General features: G+C 40.7%; 3 protein-coding genes across 4 annotated transcripts in view; all 3 read right to left on the reverse strand.

The window, feature by feature from the left end:
- Window positions 1–1,040: 1,040 nt before the first annotated feature.
- smarca4a (SWI/SNF related, matrix associated, actin dependent regulator of chromatin, subfamily a, member 4a) lies at window positions 1,041–16,413 on the reverse strand. The gene is made up of 34 exons (XM_033970652.2): window positions 16,284–16,413; window positions 14,953–15,182; window positions 14,577–14,709; window positions 13,235–13,669; window positions 13,011–13,109; window positions 12,696–12,945; window positions 12,152–12,278; window positions 11,909–12,082; window positions 11,659–11,832; window positions 11,410–11,577; window positions 11,272–11,322; window positions 11,062–11,192; window positions 10,793–10,853; window positions 10,618–10,727; window positions 10,155–10,302; window positions 9,557–9,720; window positions 8,601–8,667; window positions 8,336–8,446; window positions 8,015–8,257; window positions 7,495–7,608; window positions 7,292–7,399; window positions 7,118–7,204; window positions 6,866–6,912; window positions 6,322–6,488; window positions 6,007–6,170; window positions 5,655–5,882; window positions 5,195–5,272; window positions 4,768–4,986; window positions 3,361–3,614; window positions 2,824–2,929; window positions 2,404–2,505; window positions 2,199–2,331; window positions 1,956–2,095; window positions 1,041–1,620 (listed from the first exon to the last, which is right to left on the reverse strand). Exons 2-34 carry the CDS (start codon window positions 15,136–15,138, stop codon window positions 1,588–1,590), a joined length of 4,812 nt encoding a protein of 1,603 aa, XP_033826543.1. The 5' UTR covers window positions 15,139–15,182; window positions 16,284–16,413; the 3' UTR covers window positions 1,041–1,587.
- A 2,039-nt stretch (window positions 16,414–18,452) lies between these two features.
- LOC117374512 (cysteine protease atg4da-like) lies at window positions 18,453–22,559 on the reverse strand. Its single transcript, XM_033970655.2, has 11 exons — window positions 22,411–22,559; window positions 21,565–21,801; window positions 21,392–21,481; window positions 21,018–21,191; window positions 20,158–20,449; window positions 20,014–20,078; window positions 19,785–19,897; window positions 19,647–19,725; window positions 19,485–19,561; window positions 19,269–19,388; window positions 18,453–18,971 (listed from the first exon to the last, which is right to left on the reverse strand). The coding sequence occupies exons 2-11, from the start codon at window positions 21,755–21,757 to the stop codon at window positions 18,804–18,806; spliced, it is 1,371 nt and encodes a 456-aa protein (XP_033826546.1). The 5' UTR covers window positions 21,758–21,801; window positions 22,411–22,559; the 3' UTR covers window positions 18,453–18,803.
- A 1,098-nt stretch (window positions 22,560–23,657) lies between these two features.
- Window positions 23,658–26,866, reverse strand: part of LOC117374509 (microtubule-associated serine/threonine-protein kinase 1-like) — a 47,068-nt gene continuing 43,859 nt past the window's right edge. The window contains exon 27 of one of the 2 annotated variants that reach the window (XM_033970651.2): window positions 23,658–26,639. In XM_033970651.2, the coding sequence (XP_033826542.1) occupies window positions 24,817–26,639 (1,823 nt within the window). In that variant the 3' untranslated portion in view covers window positions 23,658–24,816. The remainder of the gene's footprint in view (window positions 26,640–26,866) is intronic. The other variant, XM_055223456.1, reaches the window with a different exon arrangement.

The following is a 26,866-nucleotide window of genomic DNA, read 5'->3' on the forward strand; positions in this document are numbered from 1 at the left end:
TCAGTTGAAATAAATATGCCATACAGTGGTACATTCCAGGCAAAACAATAATCTTCATGGAGACAAGTAGATGGCCCTCCACCAGAGAAGCTCCTGAGTGTACCTTTCATGAGCATGAATAATAGGCAACCACAGTGTGAACTGTACACAATTCAAAAACTGTTGGGACAGTGCAAACTCTGCCACTGGACTGCTCTGTCATGTGCACAGGACAAGGTCAGGTGCATACTGCCAGACGTCAAGAGAGTTCTGCTGTATACACTGTAAACTAGGATAAACCCTAAGTTAATGACAACCACAAAAGTGGAAATTGTGTGACATGAAATGGTTATGTTTTTGTGGCACCCATGACATGGAAGTCCAGTTTTCAAAGAACGACTTTAGCAATGATTAATCGAAGAAGAGGTCACGTACAACCCAGTGGAAGCCTGACTCATGTGGACTGAAGCGGTGTGTTTAGGAACATTAAAGAGGACCATGGGGACCTTTACTCCATGACAAGTAGATTTTGGAGGCACACACTGCTCTGCAGTAATGAGGATTCAGAATGAGAAGTTCTTGTGAGTGGTAAACACTTTGATACACAAATCTATGGACAAAACACAAAAGAAACAAATACAGGTAGATAAATATGGAATCATTGTATTGTCTATTACAGTTCAATGTAGGAAAAACAAGCTAATCATTTATTTCCATGAAATTTGTCATTCTGCTTGGATCATTATGATTTTTGTAACCATCATTTAGTTCTTGACATGGTGTTTAAAAAAACCCTCATAGTAGCAGGAAACATCTGGTGATGCCACAAAACACAGAAGTGTTGGTTGGACTGTTTATGCATGAGACTTTTAACGTTCTTAAAGCTGATGAATGTAAACATGTTGCATTTATTTTTCCAAGGACAGATCATCCATACATTAAGGTTTGACCAAAGAGGTGAGGTTTAGTTTTATGAATAAACTGTTTCAAGGTTTATCAACGTAGCACTAGCGCCATCTACTGTACAATTGTGTAACTGCAACAAATGACTTCAGTTCAAATTTTATTATGAGGTGCCTTTATTATGAAATTTGAGTCCAGTGACAGAAATACAGGCAACGGCTTTGTCCCTCCCTCCCCGTTTACCAACCTGAAGGGGAGGGGGTCTGCTGGTGGGACGAGTCGAGACCCGCTGAGAAAGTTTTGTTGTTGTTGTTTTTTTGTTTTTTTTTTAAATTAGAGATGCTAGTGAAGACACATCCAGACAAACATGCATTCAGAAAAGTACTCCTGGTCCCAAAAATAAGGAAAATGAATACCACTTTTAAAAAAAAAAATTTTTTAAACCCACGATCAGTCTACAATAGGCTTCAACATGTTCCACTTTAACAAAAGACACTACTATTCATACAGGACAATGCATTAAATATGGGAATGGGGTGCTTCATATCTTAAGTTTAATGGGGTTTGATTAATGCTATACTTTATGAGAATACAACAGTCTTACTAAAAATGAGCTCTTCTAGGTAAAACTAAGACCTGCCATTTCTAAGTAGAATATATAAATCACAGTCAAAGGGCGAGAGGGTGGGCGTTGAATCAGAGAGCTCAGTCCTCCTCGCTGCCACTGCCGGAGCGATCCTGGAGACAAAATAGACACATGCACTTATTATACACCAGGCAAAGAAGGACCATTTCAGAAAGTACAGAGTATGGCATTTGGATCCAATCAGAACTGCAAATCTGCCCATTGGGGACAACTTTCCAAACAACCAAATAAATTACTTGCGTAAAATTATTGAAATCCAAATTAAAAGCAAATCTGAGTTTCAGCATACAAAGAAGTATTGTTCTGTAAATTTTACCACATCACACAAGATTTAATCAGTGCAAATGGTAAATGGTCTTAAGGATGAATTTGATGCTGACAATGAGTTAAATGCTTTAGATGAGCAGAGTAGAATGTGTGAGCTCACCTCCTCTTGCTCGTCCTCGCTGTCATCATCGCTCACCACAGGTTTGGCTCGTGACCCTCGGCTTTTCCTCTTTTGACCTTTGCCCCCTTTGTCACCCTTCTCTTTACGACTCAGTTTAATCTTCACCTTCACCGATCGAGCTGATACACATGATACAAGGATGTCAGAAAACATAACAGATCGAATTTAATTTAAGATTTTTTTTTTAATAAGTCAATATCAGTAGCGAGTTGTGGTTCTCACATTCAGACTCTGAGCCTTCATCCATCTCCTCCTCCTCTTCCTCACTGTCTTCTCCTTCACTCTCCTCCTCCTTCTCGATCTTCTGCCTCACACTGGTGAACACAGACTGCAGCACAATGGAATCCTCGTAGATCTGAAAAAATTGCAAAGACAAAGTTTATTTTTAGGACCTAACTCAAACATGGTGATGGAGCAGATTACTGACCAGAGAGCCCTCCAGGTTAAAAGTTTGTGCATTTTGACACAGCAGCATCACATCCTTTTCCAGGTCATTGAGGCCACGATATTTGTGACTACGAATCCTCTCCTGGAAAATAAGAGAAGCAGAGGTTAGGACAGACATAAAACAGATTTGAGCTATTGTAATTCATATGACAACAATTTGACTTCACAATTACTGAATGAAACAAATTGTGTAGGTGAAAATTACCCATGAACATGTTTGAGTAGAATTTATGTTATTCAACAGGAGCTGTATGCCATTATACTATCCACTATAATAACACAAGGCCTTGCAGAATATAAAACCACTTTATGTATATATTGCTTTATTAACATTTCTGATTACTTTCTTTTTAAATAAAATACTTAACACTGCAACTGCTGAATGGTTTTATACGCATACCTTAATCTTTCTGAAGTCAACAGGTTTGCGTATGAGCTCATAGTACTCTGGCAGTTCCTTTCGAGAGGGAAGCTGGATGAAGACCTCACTCAGCTGTCGGCCATTACTGCAAACAATAACATCCACAATTAACATCTGACATAACGCAAATGCATGACGGGCTGAGAAGTTTTTTTGTTATCAAGTCCTAAACTGATTTGGAATATTTTGTCATGAGCCCATGTAAGGCTTGGACCAACTTCTTGTACAAAGTTATACTACATATTAGATTCCAGTTAGGACTGTACAAAAATTCCAGATTGCAATGGTCAACTTGAGTCTATTTAATCGGCAGGCCTCAAGTCAATCCTGAGGCAGTAAAAGCATATGGATTGCAAATATCTGATGTTTTTCTGTGCTAAAAAGGGTCTAAAGGGATAAACCTGTCCACGTTATTTAACCTTAATATTCAAAGCTATACTTATTTAATGAAAAGACCAACTGAAAATAATTGTGATTGAGAAATTCATGCATTCAATCATTATTTCTTCCACTCACCCATCCTTATACTTGATCACAGCGTCCACAATTTTCTTCATCTTCTTTGTGAGAGAGGGCGGGTTAGGGGACAGTTTCTCGGCTGGAGGGCGGCCACGTTTCTTGGCTTTCTTGCCATCATCATCTTTGTCTCTCCCCCGGCCAGAACTGCTGGGGGTGGACATGCCGTCTTCCCGATCCCTCTTGCGCTTCCGGGTAGTCTTCTTGTGACGCACCTCTTCTTCAAGGTCCTCCAAGTTTCCGTCTTCTATGGCCTGTGGGGATGCAAATACATGGGTCTCATATTCTTATCTCCTCTGGCGTTTAAAAGCAAAATGTTTTAGCTGAGCAATTTAGTATTTTACATATTGCAATTATGTACAAGCATCCTTTTTCCATAAAGAAAATTATTTTTCAATATGCACATGCACCCAAATAATCCTAGGAGCCATGTTGTTGAGGCTTCATGCCCCTGGTAGAGTCCTTATTGTGAATGAATGTGTATTCATGATGAGGACTCAAAATAAGGCCAGTTATGTCGACCAGATTGGCTCTACCAGGCCCCCAAAAACATGATCGTGGACTTCAGGAAAGTCACAGCCCCCCTGCCTCCCCTCACCCTGAAGGACTCCCCCATCACCACTGTGGACTCTTTCCGCTTCCTGGGCACCTGCAACACCCAGGATCTCAAGTGGGAGCCGACCATGAGTTCCCTCATCAAGAAAGCCCAGCACAGGATGTTCTACCTGCGGCAGCTGAGGAAAGGCAAGCTGCCGGTCCAGATGATGGTGCAGTTTTACACAGCCATCATTGAGTCCATCCTCACCTCCTCCATCACTGTGTGGTTCGCTGGGGCCACTGCCAGGGACAGACAGACTGCAGCGCATTGTGAGCTCTGCTGAGAAGGTAATGGCTGCAGCCTGCCATCTCTACAGGACCTGTACCTCTCCAGGACTCGGGGGTGAGCAGGCCGTATACTTCTCATCCTGGACATGGACTATTTGAGCCACTTCCTCTGGCAGGAGGCTACGCTCCATTGGGACCATAACCTCTCGTCATAAGAACAGTTTCTTCCCCTCTGCCGTTTGTCTTATGAACACTTTATAATATTTGCACAAAACTGGACACTTTATAATACCGGTCACTTTAACAAGTCATGTTTGCACTGTTGTTCTGATGCTGCTGTTGTATATATTTTCTACCTACAAGTATTTTTTTAAGCATATCTTTTTTTAACTTTGTGCATGCCCTTATTTGTATTTGTATTTATTCAGTGTGTTTTATGTTGCACTTTATCACCAAAGTAAGTTCCTAGTTTGTGAACTGTGTTCACAAATGATGGCAATAAAAGTCTTCTGTTTCTGATTCTGAGTGCCTTCCTTTTCATTGTGGTTCTTATAGTTGTACTGTATTTAAGAGGAGAAGTACCTTAAGCCACTGCTTCTCAGTGAGTGAGTCACTGTAGTCCACCTCTTTGCGTTGGCGTGACCCTCTTCCAAACATCTTCTCCTCCTCTTCCTCACAGGTCAACCTCTCCACTTCAGCATCGTCCTTCAGGATCCAGCCGGGTAGGTCGTCCTCCTCCATCAGACGAGGCTTCCTCTTGGGGTTACGTGCATCTTCGCGCCGCCGATCCAGGTCCATACGCTGAAAAAGGAAGAACAGGTTACAAACAGCTTTTATGGGAATGTTTGATATGTCATACAACTATTGAACGATAAAAGCCAAAACTAAAGGACAAACTGTGAACACCTACTGTTAATGTAATCATGGAGCTACATCTGTGTATACACTTAATATTAGCCAAAATGTATTTATTTTAATTTATATTTCACTTACTTTCCTTCCCACTTACCATGAATTGTTCAAATTCCTCTTCGCTTCTGGCAATCATCTGATTGACGGTCTCATCATCAGGAACTTCATCCTCTTCCTGCAAAGAAAGAAGAGACAAATTAAAACTGCAGGCAGTGATAAAGGCCTCTTGCAACACTCACAACCGTGAAGGAAACACTTCAGGGGGAGGGCTGCCAATTCTAATCTATTTTTAAGGTTAAGATTCATCGGTCTTTCAATATTTTTTCCTCAGGGTCTTCACTCAAAATTAAAGCTCACAGAACTCAAATTTTTTATCCTAGTTACTTGATTGCTACTTGATTTTTGTGATTTTCTTCAAAATTTAGCAAATCAACAGTGTGAGGTGGACGAGTTGACCCTCCTTGCACATTCCCCAGTGATCAGGTTCAATGTTTGCGACCATTTTCGCTGTTTTCCATGAAAATTCTATTCTCCACAAATAACAAATGAGCTCTGACCTCATCCTGCTCTTCATGCTCCAAGATGGCCTGCAGAAATGCTCTTCTCTCACATCCAGAAGACTTCTGGTCAAACATGCCAGCCTGGATGACCTTCTGGTCCACATTCAGCTTGTACTTGGCAGCAGCCAGGATCTTCTCCTCCACACTGTTGACTGTACACAGCCTAAGCACTCGTACCTCGTTCTGCTGACCAATACGATGTGCTCTGTCCTGGGCCTGCAAGTCCTGGGGAATACAAGCAGAACTTCATTATGTATAAGCTTTGTGGGTGCATTATTGTTTCTTTTGAAATAATGCCTTCTACAGGCTTCCAGGTTGCAATGCGTTTACAACACATGTCGTTGCTGACCTGGTGAGGGTTCCAGTCACTGTCGAAGATGATGACAGTATCAGCAGATTGTAGGTTCAGCCCCAGTCCTCCTGCTCTGGTACTGAGTAAAAACACAAAGTACTCAGAGGCAGGATCATTGAAGGATTTCAGCAGCAGCCCCCGGTCCTCCGCCTTAGTGGTTCCTAAAATAGAAACACCAGTGAGAGATGTTAATGGTTATTGCTTTAAGATTAGTTGCGAAATTGGTCAAGCTGTCAACAATCAAATGGAGAAAATGGAGAAAATGCAAATCTTTAAGTTATATTAATGGTACAGTGGTACAGAGTGAATTACCATCCAGGCGCAGGTACTTGAAGTTGCGGTAGGCAAAGTAATCCTCCATGATGTTCATGAGAGATGTCATCTGACAGAAGAGCAGCACTTTGTGGTTTGTGGCCCTGAGTTTAGGTAGGATCCTGTCCAGCAATTCAAACTTCCCAGAGGAACGATACAGTTCCGGTCTGCTCACATCAACAATTTATTGATATTATAGCCATGTTGTTAGCAGCAGCACTAAAATGAGCATAACTTTTTCAGTATTCCACAGTCATACAATATTTGAAGTTATAAAACAAGAAGTAAACTTAATGTTTCGGCGTACTAGATTTAATACAGTTTTGTATTTATAAAGCATGGAGAAAGCAGCAAACTAGAAATTTGTATATTACCCATAGAAACTGGCCTCTTATTTTATTTTATGGTGTCCAACAAGACCATGAAAGGGCTTGGAATAAGAGCAATAACAACATACATGTACTCCAATGACTGTGGGTCAAAATACTCACACATATCACTTATGTCCATGGAAAAAACCTTAACATGTAGTAGTCATACATACCCCGTTACAACTCCATTGGAGAAGCCAAGGTGTTCAGAGAAAGACTCCTGTGAGACAAAAAATATGTATAAATAATAGTATCCAAAGGAAAATCAATTTAAGGAGAGCGAAAAAGTGTTGTTAGAGGATTTCAAGGTAAGCATGACATTTTAAAAAAACTTTATTTTTTCATATGTTGATCATGCCTTTTATGAATGTTTGTTATTAATGCCTATTGTGTAATTTTAATGTTAATAGTGAAAAGTGTGCTACCTCAATGTGCTGGAACATGAATGGGTGATTGCAAATCTTCCTCAGCTGCATAATGGTGTTCATCAGAGTCTTAGTACCACCTTTACCCTGGAATCAAACATTTCAGACATTACATAAACACATAAATTATCCCTGTTCTCTGGTGTGTAAATGTATGGCACATTGGCCCTGTACCTTCTTGTCCTTCTCTGATCCATCTGTGAGCAGCACACCCTTAGCCTGCATGTGCCTGTACAGCACCCTTTGGAGAGCTGACATGTCACACTTGATCACATACTCAACCTACAGGAACAAGGGAAAAAATAGGTCAATATATAACTAGTATTCAATAAAAAAAAAAAATCTTGGTAAGCTTAATAAAATGGTAATATAAAGACCTTCTCAGGCAGCTGGGCCTCCACCTCCTTCTTAAGTCTTCTCAAGAGGAAAGGCCTGAGAACTTTGTGAAGACGGCGGATGATCAGAATGGTCTCCTCTTCATTTAGATCCACCTATTATGTGAGACAGATACATCAGTGTTGCTGGTATGATATTAACAGTTAATCTAACTAAAGCATAAAAAGCAAGTTAGCAAGTTTACTCTCAATCTCACTCTCGCCTGCTCCAGAATTAGATGGCTGCCATACGGGTAAACTAGCCTAGAGTGCCCTCACACAGATGTCAGTGTGACAATAATGAAGATGTGAAATTATATATTTTAATAATTTCACATAAAAGTCGCACCCCCGGCCATACTATGAAAAAATTGCGACTTTTAGTCCGGAAAATACGGTACACATAATTGTCCTAAAGCAGACTAAAAACTACAAATTTAAAAGAAGGAAGTCACAGTATCAGAAATCCTTTGGCAAAGACACAGTGGACATTTTATACAGCATGTCTAACCTAAAGACTGACCTTCTCTCCAGTCATGGCGAAGGGGGCATTGAACCACTGCTCAAAGGTGCTGCAGCTCTTGAAGATGGTGGGCAGCAGGAAGTTGAGCAGGGCCCAGAGCTCCGGCAGCTTGTTCTGGAGAGGTGTCCCGGTTAGAAGCAAACGGCGAGGGGCCAGGTAGTGCGTGTTCAACACTTGAGTCAACTTACAGTGGTGGTTCTTCATTCTATGACCCTCATCCACAATCATGTACTTCCATCGGAGCTGAGGAGCAATGAGGAGATTGGTCACAAATATGTCCGACAGGTGAGACAGTACAGTTTCTCAAGCATATTTCATTACCTTAGCTAGCACTTGTTTGTCTTTGATGATGTACTCATATGTAGTAAGCAGCACATTAAACTTGCCACTGCGCAGAATGGGAACAAAGGCACGTCGAGCACCTGGGGAGCCCTGGATTTAAAGAATCCAGAACAGTAAATTATTCAACTATAATCCTGATAAATGTTAAATGTAAAATGTTGATATGAAGGGGAGGTATTTGAACATCTCTTGCTTATTTCTCATGTTGCACAAATCTGACTTGACTAAACAAATGAATACTGACCTTGTATGAAACCTTGACGACTGATGGCGCCCACTTATCAAACTCCAGCACCCAGTTTGATAGAGTTCTGAAAGCACAAGACAATCTTTAGACTATGGCCTTCAACACAATGTTCCTGTAGAAAAAGGTTTTATGCTCAGAGCCAAAAACATTACCGTAAATTTCAAACTACTGAGCGCACCTGAATATAAGCCACACCAGCTAAATTTAATTTAATATACGCCGCAGGTTTTCATGTTGTAACAGGAGATATTTACACAGAAGGACGGTACATGGACGTTTTTGTTTTTTGTTTTTTTAAAGGCATGCTTTTTTTTTTTTTAAACTGTGCCCGAAAATCTGCAGTATGGCACCAACAAAAACACGGGATGAACATACCTGCATGTTTGGAAAATAAAATTGCACCAACATGGTCCATCTGCTTTAATTTCCTAAGAAAGCTTTTGTTGTCTTTTTACATTGACTAATTTCTTCCCACTGCTGTCTCCAACAATGCACCATTGATTCACTGATGCCAAGCTTAAGTGCAGTGACTCTATTTCCTTCTTTGATGGCCACATTGCTTGCCTTTAGCTTAAAAGCTGCATCCGATGCTTTTCTTTGTGTGTTTTCCATATTGAGGGTGTGTGCGTGATGCACAAAATGACTGAACAATAACAAAACGAGTGTATTCTGCAGCTCATAATCTTTCCCCAGGTCTGTTTCACTTTTGCATTTACTGTTAAACAGTGCCCCCCGGTGGCCATTAGCCAGTAAAAATCTAAATTAGCCGCACTGTTGTATAGGCCGCAGGGTTCAAAGCATGGGGAAAAAGTAGAGGTTTATAGACCGATATTTACGGTAATATTGCCAAAGTTAAAAGTGTGAATCTCTTCAGAATCTCTCTTACTCACTTACTCAGAGATTAGAAATGGAGATAATATAATCAGAGCGTAGAGTATAATGTTGGCACTTACGACAGAGGTACAATAACGAGAAAGGGTCCATTGATGCGCTTGTACTCCATGAGGTAGGTGACTAGTGCGATGGTTTGGATGGTCTTGCCCAAGCCCATCTCATCAGCCAGGATGCCGTTGAGGTTGTTGTTGTAAAGAGACACTAGCCACTCCAGACCTTTGATCTGCATACAAATTATCCAGGTTAGAATCCATCATCAAGTAAAAAAACACTTGCTGGTATGGCAACAATAAAATATAAGAAGCTAAAATGATTTACAAGCATTACATTTAGTACAAACAAGGCCTCACTGGCATTTTGGAAAGTGACATTGAACACTGAAGCTAACTGATGGCACAATCAAGTAAAATGTACTTAAAATGTAAATTAGAGGGGAAATAATTATTTTTTTGGAACAAAGTCATGTTACAAGAATGCTTAAGTATATTTAGCAATATTTGGTCTATACTGTAATGTAGGCCTCTCACAACAAGACTGGAACATAGATTGCAATAGAAATTGAAATGCAAATCACTTTTGGTCAACAGTCATTCTGAATTGAAATTATATTTGCATAACACATGTTTAGTGGTTAGTACAGTTGGCTATTTTGTATACCTGGTATTGTTTGAGTGTCCCGTTGACCATTAAAGAGGACTGTTTCTCCACCTTCTCAGTGACTGCATGGGCCACAGCGTAGTACGACTGCAGCCCTTTGTTGAAAGACTGGCTGCCATACTCATCATCCACGTCCTGCTTGGCGTGTCTAGAGTAAACAAGAGGGAATTCACTTGCCAGAATGGTATGGATCAGATCCTGGCTTACTCACTTCAACAGATATTGATAATGCCACTATCTAAGACATGGCAGAGTCTAGGTTTAGTCCTGGTTTAGAGCGGCTTTAATCCAGTTAGTTCAAGTTTACACCTGGGGCTGTGTCCTGTTATTTGGCTTAGTAATGTGGATAAGGCCTCTGTAGTCAGGTTATTATTTATTCTTTGCTGACATTTTATCGGTCACCTACATTTCCAACTCTAAAGTGGTTAGCATAGCACAAAAACAAAAATATACAGAAACATACTCAATGATGTGTCGAACATCAACTTCAGACACTTCCTCACTGTCTGGGTCGGGGATCTTCTTTTTCTCTTCTGATGGAGCTGTAGATGGCTGAGGCTCCTCTTCATCCTCCTAACACAGACAAGTTCAGACAAAGACAAAATACATGGGGGAAATAAGGTCCATTCATAACTTACCTCTTCTTCTTCTTCCTCTGAACCACTGTCTTCACTGTCTGATCGAGGAGCTACTTCATATCTGCAAAAAGAATATTTGTCAAAATATTCACCAATTAATTAGCTTTCCTAAATGCTAGCTGTACATGTGGGCTTCCAAAGAATAATAAATGTGTGTTGAATTGAAAAGTAAAAGACTGATGAAAAATAAAAGGCAAACCATGTAGCAAACATTGTAGTTTGATATAATAAGGGGGTAGGATTGTTTTACAAATATGAAGACTACAAACCCTGGGTTCATCTCGAGCCACGTCTCCAGCTGACCAGACTTGGGAGCATCCACCCCAGTCAGAATCTTTCCACTGTCCACATGAATCACCTTCACAGGAAGGTCACTCATCTGGCTGGTCTCATCCAACGGCTACAACACAAACAAAACATGTCAGTCCTCTAATACAATTTATTTATTTTGACTAGGTTCATTCTAATAATTATGACACCTCTCCATCTGGTCCCAAAGCAGCAGTGCTCCCGTCCGCAGTCTCAGGCTTCTGCAAACCAAATAGGAAAAAAAAAAAAGTTTAATAAAAATGTAGAAAATATATACGCACACAAATGATTTGAAATATACCCCATACCTTCTTTTTCTTCTTCTTTTTCTTTTCTTTAAGTGCCTGTGCAGCCTTGTGAGCCCGCACCAGCTCTGTTAGGTTAGCCACATACTCGTCTGTTTGCTGCAGCAAGTAGGCCAGGCGCTTGTCTTTCTTCTGGTCAATAAGTTTGCGGTAGCCTTCTTCATCTTCAGCCTGGGAACATTAAAACAGTTGTGATAAAAAACTAATCCAAGAGATAAAAAACAAGAGTTTGCATATTAGATGATGACGTACCATCAGCCTCCGCATTCTCTCCTTCTCAATGCGCTCATTCTCTTTTTTCTGCTCGCGCTCAGTGTTGGCGTGGTAAGTAGCGACAGCTTTCGTGGCCTTCTGGATCTTGGCAGTGATGGAGCGATGGTACTCCTTGAAGTCCTTGGCATGTTGCAGGATGCTATTGAGGTATTCCTGAAGGCAGGTTATGTAAAAATAAGTTAAAATCAATATCAAAATCAGTATAGAATAATGTAGGATTTTCACATACTTGGTGTTTCTGTCTGCGTTTGCGCTCCTGCTCAATTTTCTGCTGTTTTTCCAGCTTCTCTGTGATCCGAGCCTCACGCAAAGATTGGCGCTTGCTGCGTTTGTAAGCCTTGGCATTGAGGGCAGTTTCCAAAGAGGTGTCTCGGCGCATGCAAACCACCACTTCTTGCCTCAACTTTTGAAAGAAACACATTTATACTTGCATCTAACTTGAGTGAATCATGTTAAAGTTGTTTATTTTTACCTGTCTCTGGAAATTTAGCAGTCTGAGGGCCTTAAGTTCTATGGTGGCTTTAGTGCGGAGGTCTCCGGCAAGAGACCCAGGCAGGTTCTCCAACTCCTGGATACGATGAGCTATTCGTGCCTGAAGCCTGAGAAAACAAAGAAGTAAAGTTCAACATTTAATACAGAGGGGCATGTCTCATATCATCAAAGTGGGCATATCTTGAATTAGTTATTTATAGTTTGTCAGAGGTAAAGGTAGTGTGAAAGCTGAGCACGGTGTGTAAACTATACTTAGTGACTACGATGCTGCACAGCTAAGAGAGGTATAGTAAAACAACTCTGCACTTAACCTGGGCTGCTGTAATATGGGGGTACCACAATATAAATAGATATGTCTCTTCAAGATACTGAATGCATGCACAAAACTCATCCTCTTCTCCACCTTTGAATTCCCTTCAGAAATCAATTGCACGTACAAATTCGATATCCATTTTCCATTCTCTGCCTATCTCAACATTCTCATCTGGTCAAATTCTTGCTGATAAACAATGTACTCTCCCCACCTGTATTCCCGCTCCTGAAGGATCTCGACTGGGTCCAGCCCACGAGGCTTCTGGATGGGGGTGATGCGGCTCTGTTTCATCATCATGGGAGGGGGCTGGGCAGGCTGACCTGGGGACTGGGTCTGAGGAGGTATCACTGGAGAGGCAGCTGGAGGCACTGAAGGTGGAGCAGGAGAAGGTCTGCCTGTGGGCTGGGGAGGAATCATCTTCTGAGGGCCGCTAGAAGGGGCAGCAGCATTCACCATGGGCCCTACAAATACAAAGAGTTTAGCGGCTGTAAAGTCAAACAAGGAAAAAATAAAAAAAACAAAATACCTTCAGGCCATGATTTAGGAGGTCCATTGGTTGGCTGACCTGGCATACCTGGAGATACTCCAGCAGGTCCAGGGGGAGCCATATTGGGCCCAACCATACCTGAAGATTGAAATGAAAACATAACATGAAACTGTATGCACAAAGAGGTAGCCTGTGAGGTGAACTGGATAAAAGTTTTTTGTTTTGTTTTTTAATGTGTGTGTGATCATAGTAATGTGGCTTACCGTGTGGTCGGTTATAGTTTCCCTGAGGCTGTGTTGGTCCTGCCCCTGGTGTCCCTCCAGGCCCAGCAGAGGGGGGCATGTTGGGCATGGGTCTCTTGCCCTGCACTGCCATCTGCAGGTGCTCTGGGAGAGGCTGGCTGCGCGCTAACATTTTGTATGCCATGATTTGAGCCCTGAGTTGGTGCAGCTGGTTCTGGTTGAAGGGAGTGGGCCCTCCTGCACCACCCGGGCCTGCACCAGGTCCAGTGGGACCCCCTGGACCAGGAGGGCCGCTTCGGTTGGCCTGGGCCATTGCCTGGCTGGGGTCCCCATTAGTCTCCATGGGACCAGCCCCAGGGCCAGGGGGGGCACCAGGCATCATAGGCCCAGACGGAGGGCCATTAGCTGGGACAGGGCTGGGAGCATGCTCTGAGCCACCCAATGGTGAGGGGTAACCTGCAAAGGGAACATATACACAGTCAGTATGCTCACAGAAAACCATAGGCAAACATGTGCATAGAACACAGAGCAGATTGTGTTGCTTCCCTGAATGTTGAGCTATATAAACTGTCATGATACTGGTATCCTGACTCGATTGTATCGTCTCGCATATGAACAAACCCATCAGACCAGTTTCTCTGCTTTTGCATTGTTAAAAAGGTGAGAGCTTTGAGTAGAAACACAGTAGGCAACAGTGAATCGGACTTTCATGATAACTTATTTTTAACCTACATTTTATTAGAATTAGAGTATACCTACATTTTATTAGAATTAGAGTATAGCTATACATTCTTCAATTTCCTGTTTACTTGTCCACTTTGCAATCACCAATATTCCCTTGGATTAATCATGTTTACTTGTCCACTTCGTAATCAATATTATTCCCTTGGATTAATGATTTCTGCTAAATGCCCAAACCTTTGTGTATGTATATTGCCATGCTATTTTTGTCTTGTATTCACTGTTTTCATTAGTAATTATTATTGTTGTTTCAAAATGGCATTTTGTGAAATCTGATCCGTTAAAAGCCCTCCTAAGTACCGAATTATCCTATATAAACACTGATACTTACAACAACTATAGATTCATTTGTAATAATCTGTTGCATTGGTCAATATCAAATAAATAAGTATATAAAAAAAACTAAGCTTGATGATAGGGCTTTGGGGCTGATGAATCAAAATGTATATTGTCTTTACTACCAGGCCTGCAACAATGATTACTATATTGACTGATGAGATGAACTAAATAAATTCACAGACTGAATCACAGTTGCACGTGATCTAGAAATCTTTCTGCAAACTATTCAGCTGATTTCATGACACTTTACTTCTAAATACACAAATAAAATATCAAATATTACCCTGGGAGTGTTGGTCCATGGGGCTTGGAGGTGGTCCCATACCAGGATGTGCACCTGGTCTCATCCCCATGCCCTTCATCTGATTATAGCGGGGATCGTCAGGCATCCCTTTGTCATGCATGGACTCCATGGGCTGAAAAAAAAAAAAAATCAGATTAAAATCACACAATAAAATAGAGGCTGGAACAATCTCAAAATGTGCCATGATAAAACTTTCAACACAACAAGCGTATGGTAATATATAACCCATTGAAAGTGAAACCATGATTTCACAAGATATTTTCATTCCTGAGTTCAATATTTTATCACAAAACGTCTTCCCCCAATTGAGTTTTCACATGATTCTATCTAAAAAGTGTGAAATAGCATTACATACCTTGTGCATCTGGTGCATGTTTTCCTGAGAATATCCTGTGGGTCCCTGAGAAGGGTGTGGAGGTCCCGGACTGGGTCCCATCATGCTGTGGGCTGAACCTGGAGACGGGCCTCCTGGAGACGGCCCTGGGCCCGGGGAGGGACCAGGCCGAGGGGTCCCTCCCATAGGGGGGTCCGGAGTGGACATGTCTCAGGGGAGAATCTGGGAGTGTGCTGCACCAGCAAGGTCCACTAGAAGAGAGATTTGAGAAAGGGATTTAGCAGCGTATTTTTGGACACAGGTCTCTATGGCTGCAGTTTTCTGACATCCCAGCATTCTTTACCAACACCATGTGATTGCGATATACATTCAAGTAATATGCCTATTGCTACTAAACATATTTGAATCATGAACTTCATCACTAATGTAAAGCAAATGCAAACTACCAGTCTTCTTCAAAAAGACCCAAGTCTCATACCATATCTGATCCTTAAGTATTAAAAGGCAGAAGCAAAATTGTTTCATAATGCAACATTTTCAGACTACTCCTCATCAAACACTGGCAAACGTCTTACAAATAAACAATATTTCTTAAATGTATTAATTTCAACCAGTCACAGGCTCATACTCTGGCCAATGTCTGTGGGCCTGCACACACACAAAGCTCCAAATGTTGTCGGATAACAACCAAGCTGAAGCTAAACACTGATTTCAGCACTGGAGTTTAAAATTGCAAAATGCAAGTAAAACATGTTCAGAGTAGTTTTAGTTGGGTTAGCTTAGCCGTGTAAATAGATTGGATATCTTAGCGTGCACTTAAAACAAAAGCCTACATTTCTAGTCACATAGCCCATTTGATGATCTCCAACTAGTCAGGAAGTGGTCTTCCAGTAAGACCGGGTTGTTTCTCACTTGTGTTTGAGACAGAAATGACAAAATTCAGACAAAGTGCCCAAGGCTACCTCTGCAATAACACAACAACAACACAAGCCACTGTTGACTGGGTTAGCAGGCTAGCTGTTAGCTTAGCCGACCATGCTCTCTGAGGCCAATTAGGCAGATCAGACCGATGAGGAAATATCTTTGGAGAAGTGTAAAAATGTTGAGCACATTCATGTGTGGAGCTGATTGATCCACCGCGCCTTCCGTACCCTTGGACAGCGCTCCGCTCTCAGCACATTTCCAAAAACTATTTTCATTCATTGCGCTGAGCCGCGCCACGGCAGCGCCGCTCAATCTCTCATCTTTTCACAAACGAAACAAAAGCGATAAATATTCTCCAAAGGACAAAGGCATACTCATGAAAACAAGTGTCCGCCGTCCCAAACGTCATAAAAGTAAGGTTTACTCACACAAGTGCCCAAATGTGATGTTTGAAAACTCGCTGGTCGCAGTGTCTCTTGATTTTCCTCCCAACCAGAAACAAAGAGCGAGCCAGCCGAGCCCGAGCCTGCCTCTGGGTTTCCCTTCTCTCCCCTCTCCCCGACAGGCCTCGGCGCTCCACAGCGCCCTCTACAGCCGCTCAGCCGACACAGGGCCATGGGGGAGGGGAAACAAACATCACTGATACTTACACAGAGAACTATCCACAGACTGTGCCAGAAATTAGATGCTTTTCGGAGAACAAATGATGATGATTACGTTATTAAATAGCCAGGCCTATATGCCTAGCCATACGACCATGAAATCATGCTGTATGTTGGCAATTCTCAAAGAGAAAATAAAGTGTGCCACATTCCAGTTTGAATTTAGGGATGAATTACCCAGTGGCTGGGGTCATTTTGACATCCTCTCATCCTCCCTTCACTTTGACCTCTCAGAGGTGAAAAAGGTCATGCCCTCTGACCCCATCTTCATCACCATCATGGAGAGCTGGTGCACATTTTGGGTACATTTTTGCCTATTACTCCTACTCTATCCCCACCTTTACCTTGACCAAAATGACCACAAGCCACAAAGCTGACTTGTTAGTTTTATTGGACTCTCTGGAGATAATTATATAGGATGTTTTGGGACCCTAAGGGTCATCAAAATGACTTGGCAAAGATTCCTATGACCCAGAGGAGGGACTTGCAAGTCGTGACTTGGACTCGTGGTAGACTTGAGTCAATATTTTGATGATCTGAGATTTAATTTGATCAAATGAACTAAGACTTGGGACTTGACTTGGACTTCAAGCCTGTGACTTGAGAAGACTTGATGCTTCTCCTTGAAAAAAAAAGTTTTAAAAATGTCCCTGCCCACTTCTCTGGGGATGTAACAGTAACTGTAATGCTGTGATACTGTGTTGTCAAATATCTTCTAATAAAATTGGCGCCTGCCACATTAAATTGGATTCCAAGCTCCCATGCTTTAAGTCATTGCTTTGATGCAGTAACAACTAAAAACAGAGGGAACTACATAGACCATGATCCTTTGCTCCATTTCAGTGCAGACAAAGTAACTGTTATTACGCAGTTTTTAAGTTGCATTTATTTGATTTATGACAGCAATGATTTGCATTAAGGTGTTGTTAAGGCATTTAAAAAGACAAAAGTTGATATATACAATTATGTTAGCCTCTCTAAATGATTACAATAAAATTGTACTGCGAAATTTGGATATTGTTACATCCCTATTTGTTGCATGATTTTTTTAAGCAGTACACTTTCGTATAAAACGCATATAAATGCCACAAATGCAAGCTGTATTCGGTACTTCAGTTTAAGGACTTTACATGACTTGAAGCTCAAAACAGATGACTTGGGACTCAACTTGGACTTGGGGCCAAAGACTTAAGGCTTACTTGTAAAATTGCTCAGTGTCAACATAAAGAATTTGACAAAAATGTTTAGCCAGAAGAGGGGTCCCACCTGAGGAATATTTGGTGAGACCTTGGCAGACCAACTCTCTCACCATTTTGGGACATGAGGTGCACGCACAAACAACAAAACAAGAACAAGGATTTTGTTGAAGAATAGTGCTGCCTGAACATCAGTTATTACACTCATTTATACCACTAGCAGTATGGATAAGGTATGAAAGCTGGCTGAAATGTATTTGTTATTATTTTACATGATGTGCTATAAAGCTCACAAAATATCAAGTCCTGGTCTCAATAAAACTCGACACATCATTGTCACATCATTGACTGGAAAATCTTGAGAATATGTTTGGGGAGTGGGGGGTCTAAAAATGCAAATGGAAAATTGTGAATTGTGAATGACACTTGTGGACTGTAATATGTAATATTGATGCATCCACTTAGAACAACCCAAAGTTATAAACCATCAAAAATTGTATTCAAGAATACACTGTTGCAGTGAAGTTAAAATGAAATTTCTTTGACTTGGGTAGTGGAACAATGGACTGAAGTTTACCTGTACTGTGATAATTTGCATTTAAAATTAAAACCGAGGATTATTAAATCTCAGTCATCAGTGCATAGATGGGATTCCACAAAACATGACATTGCTTTAGATAATATCCACATAATACACAATTGAAAGCTAATCTAATATAATAAAACAATACAAGTGTATAGAGGTATTTTCCCACAAACCCTTTATTGGATTAAACTGATAAATTACATGTCACTTGATTTCTAGTCAGAACAGATGCATTAAATTCAATTTTAGCAGGGAATAAATCATTTTGAGGCCAAAAGTAGCTGCTTTGTATTGTGCTCCAGAGTTTGCCTGTAGTCAGTCACATGTTTACAGAAATCCAGTCTTCTAATCCATTCACACAGCTTAAGCTCATGTGAGGGCACATCACTCAGACCCACCTGACCTATAGTGTTGTTCTGCTGCTTTAAATTAAATAAGCCCCTTATAAAAGAATAAATAGATATAGAAAAAGTATTTAAAACATGGTAGTGTATACAGCTGTAGTCAGAGCAAAACAAACTCGTCCATGCTGCTGGTGGTGGACACTCTCTTCCTCTGGCTCTTCCTCTGGATGTAGGTGAGGTTAGTGGACACGCTGCCTGTCTCCTCCTGTGGACCAGGACCCTCCTCAAAAATGAACATGGGATATGTGTCAGTGGACGTGAGCAGAGCCTGTGAGGGTCCAGAACAACAATGAGATCTTGTATGAATAACAAAATTATTCAACCTTATTAAAAGACACAATATTGATATTTTGAACATATCGTATAAAAAATCTTTCAAATGATTACATGTTTATGGGCTCTTCAAACTATTCTATAATAGTTCTTTATAATTAAGACAATTCTTCAAAATTTTTACTATGAATATATTTGAGATATAAATATTCTTCCTTGATACACAGTATTTGCTCTTGATTTGGTTTTCAGTTGAAATGTGTCCATGCACAACCCAACTCCAGTAACTTACCTCAGTGACATCCTTGCAGAGTCTTTCAAAGTCATTTGGATCTTTGGCATAGAATCCTACTGTACAGCTGGGGTCCATTTGAGAAAAGGGGATCTTCTTTGGGTGTTTACAGTGAAATGACTGAAGAAAAATAAAATAAAAAAGGTGAAGAAATAAATATTGTCAGTTTAATCCTCACAATTTTTGAATAAAAAGCCTAAGGTGTTGACTTCATACCTCTAATGGAAAGTTTCCCTTTGTCACAACCACGGTGGTCTGACAGTAGTGAGGGTCCAGGTACAGCAAATTGTTGTCTTTTAAATACCAATGACAAATGATAATGACATCAAGAATATAACTGAATTTACATTAGAGACAATGCATAATATATGTTAATACCTTGATAGCCAACAAAAAACAGTGAATGCTTCGGCTTCCCCCCAATGATTCCAATACAACAGTGCAAGCCAAGCAGTTTCTATTCATAAAAGGTTCATTAGTGCCACATGGTGATGTGAAAAAATGTATATTGCGTACTTTGACACAGGGTATGTAGTTGGGGTTGAGCTCCTGTCCCCCAAGCCGCACAGGAACCAAGATGATGACAGATGTCCAGATGTCATACAAGCTGCTCACATCCTTTTTGTACACTAAGCAACACAATGACAAAACTTGATATTACATGGGGGAAATAAAGTACTCTTCATCTTTCAGAATTTAATTGTTAAAAAGATGTGTATGAGGGAATAGTCTGGACATTACTAACCAGTGCAATCTTGAGCAACATATACAGAGAGTCTGGAAACATCTGGGGATTTATTCACAGCTTTCCTGAAACATAAATTACCATCTTAAAATTCAATACAATAGAAATATTGATGTGAAATAGGTATTTTTCGTGTACTCCCACCTGAGTATATGTGCCACTATGGAGGGTCCATACCAGTCCCCTGCCTTTTTTCCTGAGCTCTTTCCCAGATCCACCAGTGTGTGTATCCCAAATGGTGCTGACGGGAGGTCCGCAAACCAGGATATCACCTTTCTATGAGTGCCCTCCATGGGTCTGTCCAGCAGGGACCCCAGGCTCAGCTGTCGACCCAGTTTACTGTTTCTCTGACTCTGGTGTGTGCCGGCTGAGGCGTGGTTGTCCTGGAGGTCTATATCATCTTTTACTGAGTGAAGGTTGGCAGTCCAAGACCAGTCTGTAATAATTAAATCAAATCTCAGTTCTACAAAGCCTATACCTACCTAATTTTAGTATATTCTAATCTTGCAAGTGTTGGGGTAGCAGACTTGTAAATCAGTACATTACTGAGTGTATCATAAAAGTACTTAATGGTAAAAAAAACCCCAAAAAAACCCCAAATTGCAGCCTCTGTCTCCATCTAATAATAAAGTTTAGAGTTTCTAGGCCTGATAGAGTTTGTGGTCCACCCCAGCCCTGGTTCACTTCAGAGTTTTATGAAAGCCAAACATGTGCCCGAAAATCTATGCATGTCAATAAAGGTAAAGTACCAAAGGGTTTGTGTTAGATAAATGCGAACCCCTACTTAATTCTTTTGTGGTGTGTTAAAAATTAGGTAATGCTGTTTTAATTATTTCAGGTCCACACAAGAAACTAATAATGAAATACTTCTCTGGTTTCCCCTACCACTCAAATTTTTTATAATAAGGTTACTGTTTAGTAACAATACATGCAATCTGCCTCTGAACTAGTATTGGATCATAATGATAATGTTGTGTATACTGTATTATTATTTATATTTTGACCTGGAGGCATGAGGTGCAGCAGCAGTCCCTGAGCCAGCAGCATTTGTCCAGTCCTGAGCATACAACCCCAGCCACTGTCAGTGGAGAGGCCCGAGCCAGGGAGCAGAGGGAAGCCTCTTCTGTAGGTGAGCCACAGCAAAGACGAAAACGAGCGGCGAAATTGCTCCCTGTCGCCTGGGATACATAAACACAAGATCAGGAACAAAAGAGGGAGTTGCCAGTGAAAATACCAGTAACTTGTAAAAAAAAAATAAACATAAAGAAACGGTACAGTCTCTATAACACAGAAAAGGCTAATGTAATTTTAAACCTTTGTGTTTTGGTTTAAAACACAACCCACTCCACAGGAAGCAGTGTTACAAGATAGTCCTTACCTGAATGTGTCAGCTCATATGTCTTCCCAAGCATAATCACTGGTGAACTTTTGTTGAATTTGGATTTCTGTTTGAATGACCAGGCAGACACTAGAAGTGAAATAACACAGATTTTTAACACTTCTGTGACTAACAAAAGAACTAAAAATGCAGACAGAAAAAAACACAGAGACCATATTTGATGCTGTTCCATGCTGACAATAGTTTAGACTTGAGTTTCCTTGTGTCCTCTGGCTCCTCTGCACGGTCCACACTCAAGATGGGAGGTGAGGCAGACTCTGAGGACAGGAAGAGCCACTCGTCCATTGGGTCTTCTTCTGCCAATGGCTGGTCCTCACACTCAGCCATGGACAGAGTGTTCTCCATGTTTACAGCTTAAAGACAGGATCTGTGCTCATAAATTGGCTGAGCTGAAATCAGATAGGAAGAACATCACCTTGCTTTGTTGGAATTTGTCCTTCTCTGACCAAATTCATTAACCCCAGTAACGCCTGACACTGGGGAAACCATGTGATTTGGGTTTGAGTAAAGTGTGTGGCTAATATCGCATACACTGTGTCCTGGAAGAGAAGAGGTTTGCAAATGGCTCTTAGAACAGTGGAATTTTACTGTTGTCCCACAAAGCCCAAACTCCCCAGTCATCAAACGGAATGATACATTTCTGCATTAACAACTCAATTAACAATAGTCACAAGAATCTGCCCAGCCACTCCACAGCAATAAGAACTAGCAAAGCTGAAAAGGCTGACATGCTTTATACTGAAAACCACAGTGAAAACTATGTCAGTCTATTTAACCGGCTATACATCTATCTCAAAGCAACATTAAGAAACAACTTCTGGTTACTACGAGTTTCTTGTGTAATTTGAGATATCCTAACCTAAATGACAAATTAGCAAATTCACTATTGCTTTTACAAAAAATAAAAAATACGATACTTTTGTATTTTGTTCCCGTGTTAACCAGAATGTCGCCTCTCAACTTTAACCCTCAGCATTTTGCTTAATTTTTTATGTTACCTTCATGATACCATGCTTCTTCTATCCTCATACCGATAGTCTGCCGTCTCGTGCTATATAATATAGTTTTTTGTCTTTACGTCTACAAAAATTTGTGGTAGTTTAAGTGGTCAGCAGTGACCCACACTTCCTGTTTGTCTTCGTCACGTGCAGACTCGATAGTGATTGGTCACGAGGACACCAATGGGAGGAGTCACACGTCCACAACTCTGTGGCAAACCAATGTTCATTTCCATAATGTTCAAGTCCATACATGTTTCCAGTAGAAGTTTTAAAACTCAGTCATGGTGCAATTAATGTGCAAATTGAATCAGCAGGCTACTCTGCTTATATATGTTTATGTTCATATGGACTGAAGATGTTTAAGAACTTCTTAGACTGTCTATTTAACGTTAGCTTGTATTACTGCGGGTTAAGTAAATATTCCTGATCTCTCTTCAATTTTAACATTTTTGTACGCATTTTATCTGCAGTTAGGTTTCTAAAGATGTATGTTTTATATTTTGAAAAAGGAAATATATATATCAATACTGCCAGCAGTAAGAGTTGACCTGAAACACATCACTAGATGCAATTATAAATTACAAATAAAACCAGGTGCAAATTTAAATTGTTTTATTTCGTCTCTTTGTTTGGCTTTTTTTTTCCAATGTATTTTTCACAACAATGGCAAGCAATTATGCGTCAATGGAATGAAAAAGAGCAACACTAGTCAGAGACAGTTGTTGATGTACAAAACACAGGACAGACATGACATGATACCTTTTAGCTTTATGGAATAATAATCCTAAAGGTAAACCATACAGGTTTGGTAATCCTCATATTTGAAAACACGACAAATCAAAATATGAATACAAAGATGTAAAATAATAAATACAATGTTATAAATAAAACAGAGACATAGGCTAAATAGCACAAAATAAAGTGCAATTTTATCACATTACACAAAATCAGTCAGTGCACTAATGATGGCTTAAATGTGTTTTAAACCATTACATTAGATACACTATGACATTTATGGAATATGTGTTCATCTTTTATCTTTTTCTACCAGAATCGAAGACTAAGATATTCACAGAAAGAAGACATCTTTTACAATTGAATGTGTCTGTCCCTCTTTTGGTCTGATGTAGTCCACCAGGTGGCAGCCATCTATCCCACAATTGCCTTTCATTTTCTATAACAGCATAGACAATCACAAACTCACCACTAAAATGACAAATCTAATCCAGTCTTTTTTTTAATCATTATTAATCAACAACTGACCAGGTTGGTGCTCAGTTTGGTAGAACCGGGCACTGTTGGATTGCATATTATTCTACATCATATTGTAAACAAAAATAGCACAATATTCCTAAATAAAACACTGGCACTTTTTACACATAGCAATAAAAATTACATATATTTGAATGGATAGAAAAAGAGTAAGTGGTTACTTGTAGCCTATTTGTTGATAAGTGCTAGATTGTGTGGTACTTGGCGCACTTTTCTGTATTTGAAATATTTGGAACTCAAAAAATCTGAAATAACATTTCTGCTATGTATTCACACAAAAGGCTAAGGTATAAAATTGCACGTATCTCACCATGATGGATGTATGTTTGCTTGGATTATTGCAACCCTTTTCTTTCTCATCAACTGCTTCTCAAAGTCCAAAATGTAAACATAAAAACCGGGGACACCAAAATTGATAGGAAATTAGCATGGTGCCCCTGTGCAAGTTTATCTCATCTACCACAGAAATGCAGCCCTTTAAACTGATCCCAAACAAACGCCATTAGGAACGATTTGGTGTCTTGCTCCATGTCAGGGTTAATCTTCACTGTAGGAAGTGAAGATTACCTCTGGATTTTGGAGAATTCGATAAACCACACTGGTGTGGAAGTGGAAAATTGTGATGCTATGAAAGTTTGAACTGACACAAGCATGGTGCTGGATTTGTCCATATGAAAACTGGTTTCTTTTTTACAACTTCTGATACATTTTGAGACATGTTTTTGCAAACTATGCACATTTGCTGTAATTTTCTCTAATGCCAGAATCCAGTTTTCATACTTGTTCTATGGTTAAATGTGTTCAAATGTTCACAGTGTTAACTCCTTTAAGGTCCACTTTATCTTCCCTTTTCAGTATTATTCATGTACAATGTCAAACATGCATTAAGACATACGCACATTACTATGCAATTATACAGAATGTAGTGCTCAGGACATACACAGGTCTGTTAACGATAGCCACAGGAGCTGATGCTATTTGTTCACAACTTTTTTTCTAAATCTTTTTGGTCTTTTAAGCATTTTCTTTTATTCTCAGATATTTTGTACCTTTCAGTTAACTGTGATATGTTGGTATGGCGCTACAGTAAAAGGCATTACATGGGAAAGTCTGTGGGAAAAGTCTTTGTCACTAGTGATGCTTGGAGCTTCTGCTGTTCGTTTTATCAGACTGGGATGCCTGACCACCTCTACGTCCACCCCCAGTCTCAGATTTTCCTGTTGTATTTCCTCTCTTCTCCTCACTCATTTTATCTTTGACTTTAACTCCTTCCTGTGACCCCCCTTTGATTGGCCCCAGTACAGTTTTGGCCACACTTGTAAGCTGAGTTACAAAGCTGTTTTTATCTCCAGGAGACATAGGCCTGGACCTGCTTGAGGATGGTGAGGGTGTACAAGATGATGGAGACATTGGGTTTTCCTCCAGGGCCTCTAAGTGAGCTCTGTCATCTTTACCCGTCCTATAGCTGCTGGTTGACTGCTTTTCAGATTTGTTCCTTGAGTGAGCCTGTGTAATTCCAACTTGGACCTGGGTTGGTGCTGGTGGTGCTTGTCCTTTAGATTTGGTAGTTATATTTTTATCTGTTCCGTCTACCTTTTCTGACATTTCTGAACTTTTGCGTGACTTGGTTACAGTGGGCTCTGTGTTTTTCTGCAAGTTTGCTTTGTCAGGTGTATTTTTTGTTTTATCTTCAACTTTGTCCTTAGCTTTACTAGCAGTGTCAGTTAGCACACTTTGGAGTTTGCAGTCTTGTTGTTTAACCTTATTAGAATTTTCAGCAAGTGCACTTTGCTGCTTACTATCTTGTTTACCTTTAGATGGTTGGTCTGTTAGCAGACTGTGTTGCTTGACATCTTGTTTTGCCTTAGCAAGATTTTCCATTAGTGTAATTTGTTGCTTACTGTCTTGTTGCTTGCTTTTATTTGTTTGATCTGAGAGTAAATTGTGTTGTTTACCATCCTGGTGTTTACTTTTAGACATGGGATCTGTTTTGCTGTCTTTTGTCTTCTCATTAGCCCCACATTCTGCCTGTTTGCCATCTTGCTTTTTAGCTTTTGTCGCACTGCCTGTTTGCGCACTTTGCTGCCTCTCACTTTCCTCATTACTCTTTGAGGTTGTTGACTCAGACTGTGAACTCCTAACAACTGTACCTTTATCCACATCGCTAGATTTAGTTTCAGCTGCAACTTCCAATATTTTTTCTACAGTTGTGGTAGATGCACTTGTCACAATTTTGGCATCTGCATTGCCAGTTTGCGACCCTTTAAGTTCAACCGCTTGAGTGTCCTTCCCTGTAGTTGTGAGTATAGATTCGCGGCTTAGTGGTGATTCTTGTCGTCCCATTCTTCGTGAAGGTTTTAACCCTGTGATTTCTCCTCCCAGTGGTGGCGATGGGGATGATGAAGATGATGGGGAGGGAGGAGCTGGGCCATTTTCCCCTTCGATTTCTAGCAAACTCTGTAAGCTATGTTCACAGTGAAACGACTCCCTTCTATAGTCACCATGGGTCACCTCCAGGCTGTGTTTGCGTAGGGAAACTCCACCAGTCAGAGGAGAAGGTGAGGATGAGGAGGAAGAGGAAGATGGCAGGATGGGTGCCCCTAGTTTCTCTGCCGACTGCACCCGCTGCAGTAAAGGCGATCTGGGTGGCTCTGCACTTTTAGGGCGAGGTCGTGACACTGGTGGAGAGGAGTGGAGCTTGGCAGGGAAGGTCTGTGTAGTATTGGAGCTGCCCACTGAGTGTCCGGAGAGGGGTGGAGGAGACGATGTGGTGGGGGAGGGAGTGTGGGCTAAGGGGGAGAGGGGGATGTTGCCGGCAGACTTGCAACGGGCGGAGCGGTACTGACGATGCAGTTTGGGGGAGAGTCCATGCAGAGAGCTGGGCCTCATGTGGTGGGAGGTAGCAGGGGAGTTGGGAGTGCTGGAGGCTGGGGAGCTGCTCTGAGATGAGTTGCCTGAAGGAGAAATAATCTGTCAGCACCACTTGCACATTTCAATATAATAAAAATGAGCAATATATGGTTGTAAAATAAAAAAATAAAAAATAAAAATAAAAATGTAAGTACCAAAAATAGCAAAAGAAAAGAATAATCCAATTTTGTATGCAAAAACTCCTTTTTTTAAACAAGCAATAATGTATAATAATGTAGCAAAAATGCAACTCAGGCCACTCATATCCTCT

This window comes from Periophthalmus magnuspinnatus, chromosome 8, assembly GCF_009829125.3.
Source record: "Periophthalmus magnuspinnatus isolate fPerMag1 chromosome 8, fPerMag1.2.pri, whole genome shotgun sequence".
Taxonomy (NCBI): domain Eukaryota; kingdom Metazoa; phylum Chordata; class Actinopteri; order Gobiiformes; family Gobiidae; genus Periophthalmus; species Periophthalmus magnuspinnatus.